The 16,429-nt window shown below is 33.1% G+C and overlaps 3 protein-coding genes across 4 annotated transcripts; all 3 read left to right on the top strand.

Annotated features, from left to right (window-relative positions):
* Positions 1–1,255: 1,255 nt before the first annotated feature.
* On the top strand, positions 1,256–3,751 carry Bma-crn-6 (Uncharacterized protein; the record flags this gene model as incomplete). Its single annotated transcript, XM_043075200.1, has 9 exons — positions 1,256–1,353; positions 1,448–1,634; positions 1,969–2,047; positions 2,213–2,368; positions 2,545–2,630; positions 2,774–2,870; positions 3,001–3,122; positions 3,310–3,450; positions 3,605–3,751. The coding sequence occupies 9 exons, from the start codon at positions 1,256–1,258 to the stop codon at positions 3,749–3,751; spliced, it is 1,113 nt and encodes a 370-aa protein (XP_042931134.1).
* A 6,432-nt stretch (positions 3,752–10,183) lies between these two features.
* On the top strand, positions 10,184–10,793 carry Bm9544 (Uncharacterized protein; the record flags this gene model as incomplete). Its single annotated transcript, XM_001897960.1, has 2 exons — positions 10,184–10,381; positions 10,506–10,793. 2 exons carry the CDS (start codon positions 10,184–10,186, stop codon positions 10,791–10,793), a joined length of 486 nt encoding a protein of 161 aa, XP_001897995.1.
* A 2,145-nt stretch (positions 10,794–12,938) lies between these two features.
* On the top strand, positions 12,939–13,981 carry Bm9543 (Uncharacterized protein; the record flags this gene model as incomplete). Of its 2 annotated transcripts, XM_043075199.1 has the most annotated exons (3): positions 12,939–13,000; positions 13,125–13,205; positions 13,829–13,880. In XM_043075199.1, 3 exons carry the CDS (start codon positions 12,939–12,941, stop codon positions 13,878–13,880), a joined length of 195 nt encoding a protein of 64 aa, XP_042931133.1. The 2 variants fall into 2 exon arrangements, with proteins under 2 accessions (XP_042931133.1, XP_042931132.1); XM_043075198.1 differs by lacking the exons at positions 12,939–13,000; positions 13,125–13,205 and adding an exon at positions 13,549–13,605 and having other exon boundaries at positions 13,829–13,981.
* Between the last annotated feature and the right edge of the window lie 2,448 nt (positions 13,982–16,429).

The following is a 16,429-nucleotide window of genomic DNA, read 5'->3' as shown; positions in this document are numbered from 1 at the left end:
GGACAGTAAGTTTAAAGCATAAGAAGAATGATTCAGATATTTGAGGCTTAGAAATGTTTATTAATCATTGGTGTCTTTTGTTTAAATATATCATTAACGGTTTATCGAACTTCCTTGTTTATCTCTTTTTGTATATTTTCCCGTATCATACATTCATTAAGCAGTACCAGATAGCGTTTTGTTTTTGCTTTTGCTTTTTTTTCGCTATGCTTATGCGTGAATTTGATGAGAAATACTGGACTGAAGTGAATGCAAACAATTTATCATTTTGACTCTGCTTTGCTACGAGCGAGAAAGAAGCTTGCATGCCAAGAATTATCTATCACTTGCAGAATTTTTCTCTTCCACTTAATTAGATAGATTTAGCAAGAAGTTCTTGCTTCCATATGGTCCTAATCGTCGAGTTGATGACTATTCAATTAGCATATTAATTGCCAATTAGGGATTGTTGCTCATTCATTCACTAGTCTTTATTTGTCGATAGATAGCTGTGTTGGTTTCGATAAAGCCATATGTTTGTATAGGAAAATAAATTTCATTACCTTCAAATTACGATGCACTTATAACATATCAGTCCCGTGTAAGATGATATGTTATAAACTTTATTTCACAATTTCATTGCATTTCATTCAATTCTCGAACATCTCCATGAGCTATTATTGTGTTATCTAACAATTTGATGATTTTTCCAATGTTTTTGAAAAAATTTCAGCAGCATTTTGAAATTATAAGGATCAGAAATTAATTCGTTTTTGTTTTAATACAGTAAGCTCTATGTCATTCGTCTGTGATCGCATTGTGTACACTGACATTGTATAAATGCCATCTGTGGAAAGTTGCCTTTGTAAAGCCTTTGCAAATTCTATAAAATAGCTTGTGTCATTTATCAAATAATTACGAAATAAATTTAGCTAGACTTCTGGAATTTGGCCAAACTTTTTTAAAAAATGATACATACTCTTAGCTAGATGATATCTACTGGCTAAGAATAGCTCGGATCAAAGAAGTTAGAAATAGACAATTATACTTGTTTATGAGAATAAAATAGAGATCATTATCAGCGATCTACAAAGTTTAATAAATCCGAAAACGTGGACATAAATGCTATAATTTGCAACATCCAGCACAGCCACTCGAGGTTTTTCTATTTAAGGCTTTAAATTTCTAAGTTCTGAAATTTGGGCGACAAAATGGCAGTTCCATATTTCGCTGAAGGTAGCTAACCCTTTAAGATTGCTCTATATATTTCAGCAAAATGTTGCTGAAATTAAGCTTGTCGTTTTCATTGGTTTTTCAAGCATGCATCGGCATTAGTTTCCAGTGTCGTGATCAAAAAAACGAGGACGTGGATTGGTATGTTTCCGAAATAAGTTTTATATTGTAGTTCCCCTAACACTTGATCCAACTTTATATCATTCTCTGTGTGGGAATTTATTTTTCCAATTAGGTTCATATTTTACAAAATTGGTCGCATAAAGAAATCACCCGCAAAATTTGTTCGTAATGGTTTTGCTTTCTTATATATGGATGCTAAGCGTCAAGAGTGGTCACTTTCGGCAGTTGAGATTGATAACCCGAAGCAAGCTATTGGCCATACTCTACAGCAATATTATGATAGTATAAGTAATCCTGAGGTAATTTCAACATGTCTTCGTGCTTGATATCGATTCAAAAGATTTTGTATCGTAGCCTAGAGTGTATTTGTGCTAAGTTACTTTTTTCAGTGCTTATTCATTGTTCACAATTCATGGTACATTACATATATTAGTAATCTCAGGATAGTGCTCAGGTCAACAAAGAAACTAAGATCACTGACTCATTTCTAAATTATTAGGTAGTGAGATCCTGATGTCACTATTATGTGGGTAGTGAGGACAAATAGATTAACGCAAATCTAAAGATGCATAACTTCTTGACCAAATACATTTTTATGCAGCAAGTCACCACTTGATTGTTATTACTTTACAGATTTTTAGTATAATGTATAATGATGAATTCCCATATCCCAACAATGACACTTCGTCAGGAACTTCGGGACATACTAAAGGTATGTAACTGTAAAACTGTGAAATAAGTTTTGATTTTCATTGAACAAAGGACCTTCATTACTCTTCTTGATACTCAATAATATTGCAAATTGATATAGTCGATTGTTCAACAGTTTTTTTTAATGTATTGTTATTCTTTTCAGTTCATTCAGAAAATTTTCCAGGAGTTGTGGTATTTGGAAAAAGCAATGGTTTCTGGTTGATACACAGTGTACCAAAGTTTCCCAGAAATGATACTTATGAATATCCATTCACTGGACGTCATTACGGACAAATGGGATTATGCATTTCAATGTCTTATTCACAATTACATAAAATTGGTAATTTTTACTCATTAAGGTTCTTGAAAATCCGAATGACTTTGTCTCTTTTGCAATGTCGTCAATAAATTTGTTCCCTAGTTTTCAATCAGTGAAAAAAAGAAACTTTCTTTTAATCTTGATGTTTGGATTTTTAAAATATTTAGTGAATGCTTCTTAATTCGACTTTTTTCCAGCTATTCAACTATATTATAATCATCTTTTCATTTATTCACAAAGGCTTCCAGCGCAAATGGCCGATGACATACCTGTTCTTGTGAAAGTTGGTCCAAACATCTCCAAAACAGTAGGAAATGAAAATTTGATCAAAATTTATGTGTTTTCGGGTTCTTTTTCATCAGTTGGCTTTTGAAAGCAAAACGGATTGCAATTAGTTCCCAATTTGAAGCAAAATTATTAATCTAGGTGGTATCAAAAGAATATCATCGTGCTGTTCCTTATGTTAGTCGTGTTGTGATGCATTCTTCTGCAGGCCATGAATTTGTTCACTTCGCGAAAACTCGTGCATTCAAGAGAGGCAATAACCTTCATAAATTCATTATTTCCCTATTTATCATATATGTTCTGATATCTTACTCGTAAATCTTAATTCGGGCCACATCTATTTCAACTCGACATCACATTTATTTCAGACCTTTATTTCGATCTCGTGGCACCTGCTCTTAAAAGTTCATTGAAAACAGAAACTTGGCAACATGAAACCTCAAAAAATAGGAATCTCCACTCTTGGTGTCGTAAATACAGTTCTTTTAAGGTATTGATTTAAAAAAATGTAGCCTTCCTTAGCTGTATTTATAGCGCCTTTCCATCCTTTTGTTTGTTCAAATATCTAAACAAAATTTGTACATAAGTGCTTATGTCTTTTGTGGAATCGACATTGCTGTACTTATTTGCTGGAAACCTGTACAGGTAGGAAGATTAGTACTTTATGTTCATATTAGGTTCTAGATGTGAAAAAGGTTACTCTGCCTTTTAATATCACTTTTCCAAACGCGCTTGATCATTCCAAATTTGCTGTTGCCATATTGGATCTCCACAATGTATCTATGCCTTGGATTTGCATTGGTGATATCAATAGACAGGTACGAAGATGCTTTTTCGATTGTTTGAATACTTTTTAAGAGATAAAGGGAAACTGAAATTTGATTTTTATCTTCTTTGTGTAGAATAAGTAGTCTGAGGACTTACTTATAATTAAGAACAACGACTAAAAGTTAAGTTCTTGACAATTTTCAGGAAAGCCAGTTTCTCCGTGCAGGTGGTACGATGTGTTTCGCCAGTCCTGAAGTGCATTCCGTTTATACTGCTATGATACCAGACTATTGGCCATGTGTCGGCTATGGTTCCAAAACTCCGATTTTTGTTGATAATGTTTCGCTATAACCTCTTGAAGTGTTAACTATGTTTTAAAATTGGTAAGTGGAAGTTATGATATTAAAAAACATCACATCATTTCCATTTTGTTGCTTATTTATATTTGCTGCAAGATAATTATAATTGATTGTTTGTTATCGTCTGCTATTTCTGCAATGGTTTTGAGAATAGAAAAATGGAATTTGGAAGAACAACTGTTATCTAGATCTGCAATATAAAGAAAGTACAAAGAAGTGCTTTCAGTTGCACTCATCGTTGCTCTCTTTTGCCTTGCATGGAAAAATTAATATATCAAGGTGCTAGAATTTTCAGAAAATTAGTGGAGTTTGTTGTTGTTGGTGATTTAATGCAAGTTAGATGCAGACAACCATTACTGCTTGAAGAAACGAATGTTTTGAATTGTCTACTCAGATATTTTTGTTCAGCCATTGATATAGTTTGCATTCTATCCTTTGCATTGCAAGAGTTGTGTGCTTCCATGAAAATAATTTTTGTTAACCATCATTTCTCTTTTTCAAGATTTGTTTCGGAGAAAAAAACTGAATTAAGACATGAAATTTATTGCATTTCAACAACATATCCTTTAAAATGAAATAACGAACAATGTTTGATTATGGTTGCAAGATAAAATGTACTTTGGAGACGATTCGGAAGTTCCTATACTTCAGTAAATTGTTTCTTCTCTTTTAAAGTTTTGAATATTCCAAAAAGTTACGAAGAATGAGCTCTCTTCTTTGAATGGAAAACCACTTTTCAAAAGCGATGCTCTCTAGAGTATTAAATTTCCTTATATGAAGGAGTCGGTTCTACTGGAACTAAAATTATGTGGACATTGAAAAAGATACTAATATGAAATGTTTTTCCAATTGAAATTTTGATGAAACTTGAATTATTTTCTACCCTTGTCGAGCGTTTTTATTAATAACACTACAGTTTAAGCTTCAAATATGAAATTCTTATTCAGTACTAAAACTAAAGAGTTCTTCCTACTCCGGAACTACAGGGATAGGGCAGGTCAAGTGGCAGCAGAGAATCCCTCAGCAGACAAAATAATGTATTGTACTGCACCGCCGCTTATTTGTAGAAGCAAAGTACTTAGAAATGTACCCTTTGTTTAAAAACCTTAGGATTTTGATTGCTGCAAACAAATTACTGGTGTTCCGGGTTGCTCATTTTTTTTTTTTTTTTTTTTTTTTTTTTTGGAGGACTGTTAGAACATCAATCTGAGCTTAATTAGTGACTGACTTCAGTGGAGGGGTGGTTAGATGTATCACTGGCTTTGTGTTTGGTTATTAGTCCGCTAAACAAGCACTATTTACACTGTTCTTTTCCGGTCTCATCGTTGCTTCTTTTTTCCGTTCTTCAAGAATTAGTATCTTGGAATTTCACTGGACGGTGATATGTATGTGAATATCTATTTTTGTGTGGAATCTCAGTTACTTTGCATGATTTATTTCCATCGGATTAAGCGAATTAGCGCGTGCTTCAGACCATTACATCTTCCAGAGTCGACAAAATGTTCTCCATCCTTTCTTGTCACCCATTTTCGTTGGGTAAGATGAAACAGATAAATTTCACCCACATACTTCTACGACTGCATGTTTTTGGCGCAAGTATAACATATTTATGCTAGGAGTGCCTCCAAAAGTATGTGGATTTTGGTGTAATTTGTAGGGATAACACTATTGATTGTTTTATCTCATAAAAAATTGTCTCTATGGATATTTCACAACGGATAAAGCAATTGTATTTGTGAGAGAGAGAGAGAGATATTTATGGCGGTGTCTGTTGCTAATGAAAAGAGTTTGAAGTTGTACCTAATGAAGGAATAAGTGAATGAAGGAATAAGTGGCGTGCAGAGTGGCAGGAGCTATTGTACTGATGCACCACAATTCTTGAATTGAAATCGAGTAGAAGTGATTCAATCCGTTGGTCTCATACCAAATTATATTTCTTCTTACCATGAATGTTTGCTACATCTATTCCATGTTTTTGTAACAGATATGTCTGAAGCTTTCTAAGAAAGACTGTCATCAGTTGAAATAGCGTGGGTCTTCCATTTCATTTCGTTTGTTCATTTCAATATTCTAAGAGGTTGTAAGGATTTCTTGAAATAAGTTGTTCAAAAAAAAAGAAGTGGATGATTATAATTTGTGTAATTTTAACGCTTCAGACATTTCATTGTTAATTGTATAATGATGAAAATGCTGAATAATTACATACAAAATTCGGTGAGCACTTTTTGTCGAGACAAATTACATTAAAGATAATTATCTTTGGATTGATTCGGGAAATTTTATAAATTAGGTGGAGTATATTTAAATTGGTGACACCAAACTTAAATCTAAAGTTCTTTCTTCATGATCCATTTTTACAGAAAAAGCTGATGAAGGGTATTGCTAAACTGAAAAAGCTTTTAACCATCATTTCCTATATTCAAGAATGCGTCAGCATCACTACAGTACCCTTATTTGATTATTATAAACTTTCTCTGCTTATTCATTAGCGCTTTCTTGATATTTGCGCCTACAACAGGATACTTCACAACACTTTTTATAGTAGGTATCCATTGCCTAAGACCTTTGGGAGAAAAGGTTCATATTAATAATATGGTATTGATAACGTTATCACAGCTTTACATAGAACTTGATTACTAGTAACTGAGTTAATACTGATATTTAATTTACTGTCCTTAATACAGTCCACATAGATATAAGAACAAAAGATAACTATCGAGTACGATTTTTCACACATTTAAATTCAATACGCTACATCGTTTTATTTAATTTAAACTGCTTGATGTATGTCTCACGGCAAGACAAATGCACTTGTAAGTTTTGAACTATTTGAAAAATGAGATTTATTGGAAAGATCAATTACATACCTTTGGTTAGGGATATTTGAAGCACAACGTCCTATTCCGCTTAATCATCGATCATTCATTCTTTCCAACAGTGCTGTTTGAGCTGTTATTGTTAGGTGCAGTTTTCCAATATTCGCTTTTTTTTATAAAAGGCTACTAAGATGATATTTTTTCCCTTTTTTCCAGTTGATAAAATATAGCCTTATCGGATTATTATTATTTTTTTTTGAAAATGTTAGATGACTATGGCTCATTCAATAGATCGTTTTATTCCATTAAACAATTATAATTGCAGTGATTCCAAACAAAAGTTTTTTCACTTTTGAATGCATGAAAGGAATTGTGCTTCATTAATTTCTATAAATGATTAGCAAGCTTATTTGTCTTCAATAAGTATTTGCTTAATAACAGAGAAGAAATAACATCTTAAAGATGTATTTTTTGGATATTAGTTCATGTGAAGTTCAATCTGTAATTCACAACTGCACGACACAGCTTCTTCTAACAAAACTTATTATTTTGTCATCGTTTCTTTTTCGTTTATTTTATCACTGATATGAAGGCATTGTTCAATCAAATTTTCACCTTATAGAGCAAGTGCACTAATACAAAGAAAATACTAAAATGTTCTCTTTTAGCCATGTATTTCTCTATTTGATAAGATTTCATCGTTGAAGTCGGAGATCTGTAAATGAAACGACCTCAACAGTTCCTACTTTAGCGTTCTTTTAGAGTGTCACTATCACTTATGCCATTTACTGTAAACTAAAAAGAATGTGCAACATGAATCATAGATCAGTAATTAAAATCAATTTTTTCAATCACTTTTTTTTTGTTTTATTACCTCATGTTTTGACTTAGTAAAACAAAAAAAAAGGAGAGAAAACTCTTTTTCAGAACAATAAAAACAAATTCATTAAACATGAAGTAAATCCAGCTTATTTTAATAAATTCATTAAATTGATAAGTTATTATGTCCCGAATTCGATGAAATAAATACACATCTTTCTGAGCCTGCAGTATAATACTATTTCTCGTTTTGTGAGATTAATTCCGCATAATTCCTAAAGTTCATTTCCACAAATGAAAGGTGCAGATAGTAAATCCAAAATGTGTACGGCTTATACTTCTTATTTGAAAAATCAGTTGAGGTCCCCCATGCATAGTCCCATATCACATGCTTAATTAAAATTATGGAGAAATCCAATAAATGTCACCTTTCTATATTCTTGGAATGTAAGAGTGTCGTAAGGCAAATGGAAGTAAGCGATGAGGTCATTTCTCTCCTTTTATTTCAGTTTTTTTCATCTTTCTTTTTTATTCCTATATAGAATGGTTTAATAGCACTTACTTTCTTCAATTCCATAAACATGCAAATGTGCCAATTAGTGTATCGAATCATAAGAAAGTAGCTGCTAAGTATCGGCAGAAATATTATTCAATAAGCTCAATTGCACTATGCTTAACAACCTGTCAGCTCTTCTTTCTCTCATTATTCATTTCCCTCATATCCGTTGTTATTTGTTTATGTACAGTTAGGTGTATCTTACTGAGCTCATCAAAAGTAATTGCGCCTATTGTCAAACTGTTTTACTTCAATCAATCTTGAACAAAACTAACATTACATCATTGATGGTTTAATCATTATGTAACCCTTCTTCTGAGCAAGCATGCAGTTGCATTCTGCATGCTCCACCTGACATCATTGAAAGAAATATCGCATACTTCATAGATACTTCAAGCCTGGAAATGAAGATTAACTGTTTCTTTCTATTTTTATATTAATTTTTTTTTTTTTAATTGATTCTCGAAAAATTTTCTTTTGTCAGACTTTCGTAAAATAGAAAATCTTTTTAAGTTTCTTTTTAAATTCAGTTGAAACGCAATTTGCACAATATATTTGCTTCTTATAAAATAGTCTAAATGAAAAAGAAAAAAAAACACAATGAATAATGAATAGTAAAACTGCGAAATTAAGAAAAGAGAATAATCAGTGAGAATTTAACTGATATTATTTGTAAGAACCATCATAGGTTGGTATTAATGGAAAATGTGGAGAGTAAAGACTAAGGGAATGTTAACTAAAGGTTGATTTACTCGAGTTCATCGTTCATCCTTCTTTAAAAAATTCATCATTTCCATTTTGTTAATAAGCATTTCTCATTCCGTAATTGCTTTCGCATGCATTTATAAATTTGTTCTCAACTATTCCAAGTCCTTTTTTTCAACATCGATGAATTGAGTCCTTACAAATATTTCCTTTTTACCACAAACTTCATCATTCCAGAGATTCTAATTAAAATCTCTTGCTAGAATGAATGTTTATGCATTTCAAAAGCTACTTAAGAATTGAGAGCATTATGCAAATATTAGAAACTAAAGAAATCTAATCTGTTCGGGCTAAGCTCGATCTGATTCCTGGCAATTCAAGAACGTAGAGGTAGATATTCTTGGAAAGATGTGCTTGGTAGCTACTGCTATCCGAGAATTGGCATTCTGATTATATCTCCTAAACATTCTCTTCTACAAGAGTTGCAGCTTGGGATTTTATTATTTCATTAAATTATAAATCCGCAGGCAAATGCCTTTACAAATCACGTCTTTGCAAAAAAAAAAGGGAAGAAAAAGAAAGAAATTGTGGATTTATCTGGTTTATGCCTCCTAACTTCCTGAACCTATCATCCTATCACTCCGTTAAACAATGGCAATGGTTGGTTACCCATTTATGTGTATTTCGGAATAACGTTGAACATTAAATCGGCCGAAAATGTCGCAGTTTGTTCCTTACAAACTGTTAACCACATTTGACTGAAATTTCTGCAACAAAAAAGCTATATGGCGGACTACTGATCGCGGTGTTTCCGCCGGACGAAGACTTTCAGTTACTCTTTTATCGATGACATACTGAACTGGAACGGAGTATATGAAAAGTGAAAAGTTGTAACAGTAATCAGAACAATAATACTTTGCAGAAGTAATATTTGCAGAAATTAGTATTTTCAAAAGGATTTTTACATGCTAAAACTTCGATTTTTCTGCATTTTTTCGTGTATTTTTATTTGTCTCTGTTAACCAAAACTTTTTCTCCATTTTTTTCTTTCACTTTTTTTTGTTTTTTGTATTTTTTTTTCTGCTTGCGTTTCAGAAGTTTTCATTTAGATTGCTGTGAATTGCTAATGACTTTTATAATGAATTATTATATTTCAGATATGTTTTGCTGCTTAAAAAATTGTTCAATATAATATTGCATCACGAAGTGGTCATCGGCATGCCCAGAAGTTAAGAATTGCTGTTTTTATATAATCCATCTTGTTGCGATCCCTTAAAAAGATTGCTGTCGTAATGTAGTTCGAATCATTTTAAGTTTGTTAATTACTTAGTAATGTTATAAAAACTTACTGAAAAATTTGCATTGGTCAGACAGATAAACAGGTATCATACCATGGAAAAATATCAGAAAAGCTTCTAAAGGAACTCTTTTCTCTTACTACTTGCGCCAGCTAATATAATTTTATTACATATTTGAAAGCTTTTTACAAGTTACTGAGAAGTATACTTTTTTCCGAAACTTATTTAAAATGTATTACAAATTCATTTCAATTCGAGACTGTTGCAGTTTAATTTACAGTATTAAGCAAAACGATGAAGTATCACTGTCAAGTTATGCGCTGAATGGAATGTATCCAAATAATGAAAATTTCACTGGTACCAATAAACAAGTAACGAAAATCGCTGAAGACCGTAGGATGCCAGCTTACAAAGCTGCTATGCTAGGAGTTTGTTGCCTTTTTCACTACAATCGCGAAGCTTGATATTTTAATGGCTTTTAGTCGTGTTTATGTTACAAGAATTGGAATTTGACAAATGATTAGTAGTTATATTACTATTAATCTATTTTAGGTTTGCCAGTTACAACTCAAAATCTGTTCAAAATTAATTGAACTAGCTTCGCCGTCCTGTCCAACATTATTTAGTCTTACAACATTCAAACCTTCCACACTGAAAGAGCTCGCTGGACAATCCATTCTACTTCATCCTTGTGGTTTAGTTGGAATTTTTTGCCGTAATTCTGAGATTAATGGTGACATTAGTATTATTGATAATGATAATGACGGATTACGCTATCGCCAAATGCTTCCCAATGAATTGGTCAAATTTTTGCAAAATGGAGCCGCGGATTATGATTAAAATCACATTTTCGATGAAATAAAGTTTGATGACTCTCAACAAAAAACAGAAATTTCTCTTTGACTCCCTACGATTCCCATTTAAAAAAAATATATATTTTACAGCATTAAAGAATTTATTAAACAATAAACTACCTTACTTCCTTTATTTATTTGCAAGTACTGAAACGAGGTAATACGCTCAAAAAGAAAAAACAATGTTTTAAAACAGGAAATAGCTCGTTTGATCTTAAAAATTTGATCTTGAAATTGATGAATATAAATTTATTTTTAATTTGCTCGAAAACATAGGATTAGGCTTGTTTATTCTGTACGTTATAATCGTATGAAGGAATGAATAATTCATATCATTTTGTATCACTGCTTTTATTCAAGTTCTATTTTTCCCAGTTATTCATTTATGATCGTTGTCTCGAGTGCTGGCTCTTTTGACCCTTACTTAGCTGGATGTATAGTCATGAGCTCATTTTGATTTTCAAGCTTCATTTTCATCATTATTGGCCTTGTGATTTCCATTTCGAAGGCTGTCCACTACTTTCTCCGAATATTTTTTGAAAAATGGCGTGTTAGCTGTACTGTATCTTCTGAATTATCATTTCTGTTTTGTAATTCTTGCTTGCCTTATCAAATTTATTATTGTGTGTCCTGTTTTGCATAATGTGTGCCCTACTTGAATTACAGTTTCCGCATATTAATTGAAAAGCGTGAAATAGTAACTATGTGGAAGACTATGCAGCACTTCAAAGAATAAAGTTGAATTATTATGTCCCAATTCTATTTATATGGAATTTATAGATGCAATATTTAATATCTTCAGCAGGTGCATTCCTATCCTATTAAGTTTTATGAATTAAAATTTCTATACAGAATTTCCTTATCACTTTGCCTTAAAATCAACGATTTGCAAACGGAAGGTCTGAAAGATACAGGATTTCTTGTTTCGGAAGAACACCATGTTTGTAAGAACACCAGTTCGACAGAAACATTCGGTTTGTACGATTGAAGATTTTTAATGTTTGCTTTGAGGCCATTAATTTGTTAACTTTGAAACTGAATGCCAGAAATTATGTGGCTATTCTTATTTCAGTAAAAGGTTAAAATGGCTTTAGAATCTCAAACAGATCGATTTTTCATTCTGCACTTTTAACTGAACTTATGTCATATCATGGAAAGATTCAAAAAAAAGAAAAAACTTGAGAATGGTCATTTATTTCATCAAAACTATGCAATTCTTAACGATCAGATATGGTGGCAGAGATCTTCAGGAGGTTCTTTTAGCCACGTCCTCCTTCAGTAACCTATGCGTCGTCGATGCATAAATAAGGTAATAAAATGGTCACTAATGAGATACATTGTATATGTCTCTGATCTGCATTGTGAGTAGTGTGGGATGTGAAATCTTCGTTCAATATAATTTCTGATGAATCATCTTATTTGTTACAATATTATTTTCAAAACTATAAGTATGATAAAGTTATGTGTGACTTTAAGAGTTAATAGTGACAACACTCACAATACTTCGTCACGACCATAATTTAACGTCACCTTTGAAAATGTAGGCAATCCCAAAACATTATTCCCGACGATGTTTAGTGGATATCAACAATGAATATATATAATGAGATCGTATAGTCATCCCTATCCCGTAAAGGAAAAGTTGCATTTACATTCTTTTCTATACTTATTTTTACTTATTTTCGAAATCTAAGATGCTACATTTGAATATCATATGTAAATGATAGGGTTCGAATTTTTCAGAAACTGGAAGTTTTAATTATATAGGATACCTTTGGTCAACAAATGTATATGGCAAAATTTCGCTTTGCTTAATATGGTAAAATTTCTCGTTAAATTATGGCAAGTTTTGAGTAAAAAGTACGAGTCTGGAGTAGCGTGATGTACTAACCTCTTTAAATTGATTAGGTAACTTGGGGGATTGAATAACGTAGTGGTATACCGAAATTAAATGTGCGACAACGTGAACTTATTTCACTTCAGCTAGCATATTAGCGTTTTAAGCCAGATGTTATGCAAATCGCTTCTCCTCATCAAGTGTTTTACAATAGCTTTTTCAAGTAAATCTTTGCTTTCCTTTTTTATAAAACAGTTGAACATCAAACTTTGTTTTTCCTTTTTGCGTGATTTAATGAATGATAAGACACATGTGAGCGATTGGTGCTCCAAAAATGCTTGGAGCCCTCCAAACAGGTTTTCATTTCTCTTCAGTCTCTAAAATTCATCACCAACGAAAATAATAATAATAAATAAAAAAATAATTTTGTACTCAGCATGAAAATCCCGATTCGCTTCGGTAATGTGACTCTGAATATAGATCTGATGGTCGGAAAGAGATAATCATTCGCCAAGGAATTGATATCGGAGGATATGGTGGCATCTCTGGACGTATTTTTCTGTTAGATTTATTCAGCTCTTATACTTTAATTTATTTTTTTTACATTTTCTGCAAAGCTACCAAAATTAAATGAGAAACCTGACGAGATTTTGCTGAAGTTGTAATGAATATGCCAAATTCTGAATAAGTGTGCTAATTTCTTTTTTTTTGCACTTCATCGAAGCACATAACCTAACTTCCGTACTTTGCAGTTATGTCGCTAAAGAAATTTTTGCAGTATCATCTGAAAATCTTACATAGTCATATTAGAATACTGAATGAAAAGTAAGAAATCTTTCAGTAGATGAAAAGATTAGGAGAAATTATCTAGCCTAACCTTATCAATTGTTATTAAGTGAACGAAATGGAACTTTTGAAACATGCAATGCCGGCGCACTGCTTCTCAATAGTAAATTGTATGGTAATAATGAAACACTAACTTATACTAAGCAAGGGAATGAAATGAACACGATTATTTCGGGAATAAAACATTCCACCTAAGTGTACTTCGCATTTAAAGCTCACTTAAAATTTGCTGTCGATTTTGAAGGTGGTGTTCGACATTAATTCTTATGTATCATGCTTTAATAATATTAATAATGAACAAATTTAATCCTTTGGCATCAAGACAAAATCACTTTTAGGGCGGGCCAGGAAAAGAAGGATGGGTATTTGGTCAATTTCTGGATCACATAGCTCACGAATTGCTTACTGGGTTGGAAAAAATAAGCAAAACACCTGAAAAAGCAAAACTGATCCGTCGAAGACGAAGACACATTCCGCAACGTTCCGTTTGATTTTCATCTTTGTTTAACCCTTAAAACGTTCGTTCATTAGAACACTGCTGTTACTGTCATTGTGAATTTACAATGAATGTGAACTGGAAACTAATGAAAACCCATTTACTACCGTATGCTTCTTGCAGTATTGTGACAGTGAATGTTAATTATGGGAAAGATGTCACAGGGGACACTGATATTCTTAATCCTAGATCCATCACCACTTTTCGGCACCAAATCTTTATCCCTCTATACCACCTACTACAGATGGACTAATTTTCATAACCTGCATCATCATTTCCATTCCTCGGTCGGGTACGCCTTTATTTGCATTTTAATATAAACGTAAGAAATACCTAGCATTAGATACCATTATCAACAGTTATGAAGTCCGTATAGACGGATTTTGCAAACATATAATCTTCTTGAATCTGTTAAAAGCGGATGTGGTATCTAACAAACAGAACTTATTCAAATGGAAGTAGTCTGAGATGTTGAGTCTGAAATACTAGCAACCTGAATAACACGAAGAAAACATAAAAAAGAAAATATTCCTTGAATTACTTCTTGAATGAGTAGATGTCCAGACAATGTCTATTAATTGAGCAGAAAGGTTGCGTACTAAGCGTAAAAGAAAAGTATATACCAAATACATAGAGTGTTGTTCGAAACTTGGATCCAAAATAATGGAAGATCGATAAAATAGCATCAAATTTATCTTCAGATGTTTTATGTTTTTCCAAAAAAATTTCTGAAACCTCAAGAGTTTTGTATCACAAAAGTTTGAGGAAGGATAATATTTCGACAACAAAGCTATGCAAATGGGGAATAAAGTTAAGGTTATGCGTGGTGGTCCCTCAATTTTCCAACAAAAAAAGATTTGAATGAGTTGAGGTGAAAGAAGGGTCGTTGCCCCTTTATTACACCACATCTTCGTCCGTTCCATTCTTACTCTCTTCCCGTGTGTACATAATTTGCAGGAATGTTTTACAATTCAGATCGCTGCTGTCATCGTCATTGCCGTTCCATTGAGAATGCTCAATAACAAGGCAAGGAAGGATTTCCGCCTACTTCCATTACATCACTACAGAGCACGAAACCACTTCTGCTTACCGATCTTCTGCGAGATAAAGCATTCTTCTTCTTGCAATGCCACAAAAGGAAATCTTATCGATATGGCAATGAATTTCGAGCAGCAAGTGTAAAATGACATGGCAATCTCATGAAAATTTTCTAGATAATCCACAGGAATGCTTACAGATGACTGACTGACAGGAATGAGATTCCACAATTTCCTGTCCACTAAATATGATTTTCAGAAAAAAGAAACGAAACCAGATTTTTCCCGTATCATCGAAATTCACAGCAAGAAAAAATCTGGAAACACTGCACTGACAAATATTTACTATAACAAAGTGCCACCAAATGTGAGGACCTTGGGATCACATGGAAAATGAAAAATAAATCATCGATTCCATACATCGGGTAACCGTTATGTCAAAACGTGAAAATTACCGAATGAAAACATTTCAACAAATGATACGGTCCCTCAAATCAGTATGGCTATAGCAAATAGCACATGTGACCGGAAATCGTAGACTGGAATTTGGAGCATACGCCCTGTTCGCCTGAGAGCGATGCGAGGTTATGTGAAAGCAGCAAGCATACAAACAAGTGACGTTGGAGAGCAGCTGGCGGGCTATGTACCTACCCCCAGGTACTGTTTTGATAGGGTGCTTAACGATTGTGACAGAACACGTCTGAGCAAGACTGAAGAGAAGATTAAGGCTAGACCGGGAAGATATAGAAAGTAGTAAAGTGCAGCTTCCCCAACAAAAAATAATGACACAAAAATTCAAATTTGTTTCAATAATGCTACTACTACAACAAACGCACCTGTACATTTCTCCTTTCTTATCCCACTCCAAATGTACACTTATCCAATATACGGAGTACTGCCCTGCTGGATTTCCACTTTCATTAATTAAACTAACCAAATGTAAATATTACAACCTAGGACAGTTGTTACTCCCGTCATAATATTCTTCGAAAGTTTTGCTCAATAATATTTCGCTCTACAACTACCAGAAATTTAGGTGTTGTTAAGAAGAGATACGTAGAAAAAAACGGGAAATGGTTTAAACTCTCTCCTCGATTCCCGCATAGTTCTAATCGATCCGAAGGGTTCTCATCCACATACACCTTCCCTGTTAAGCATTTAAAGGTAGGAAGAAACAAGGGAACCACATAGAGGATTGTCGACCAGAATCAGAGATACTTTTAAAATATGAAGTGAAAGGCATTGCCGGATAAGCACTAAGAAGGACCTATTCTGCAGTAAGCTCAGAATAACCGCTTTATTTGTGGAGTACTATGAAGTATTAATAACAAAAGACTCCAATTGAAAACGGCCAGTTCAGAGGGAAAAATGGGCATCTAGTGGTCACCGGAAGGTATCATCCGAGA

Source organism: Brugia malayi, assembly GCF_000002995.4.
Source record: "Brugia malayi strain FR3 genome assembly, contig: Bm_v4_ChrX_scaffold_001, whole genome shotgun sequence".
Lineage (NCBI taxonomy): Eukaryota > Metazoa > Nematoda > Chromadorea > Rhabditida > Onchocercidae > Brugia > Brugia malayi.
This window is presented reverse-complemented; position numbering and strand designations above follow the sequence as displayed.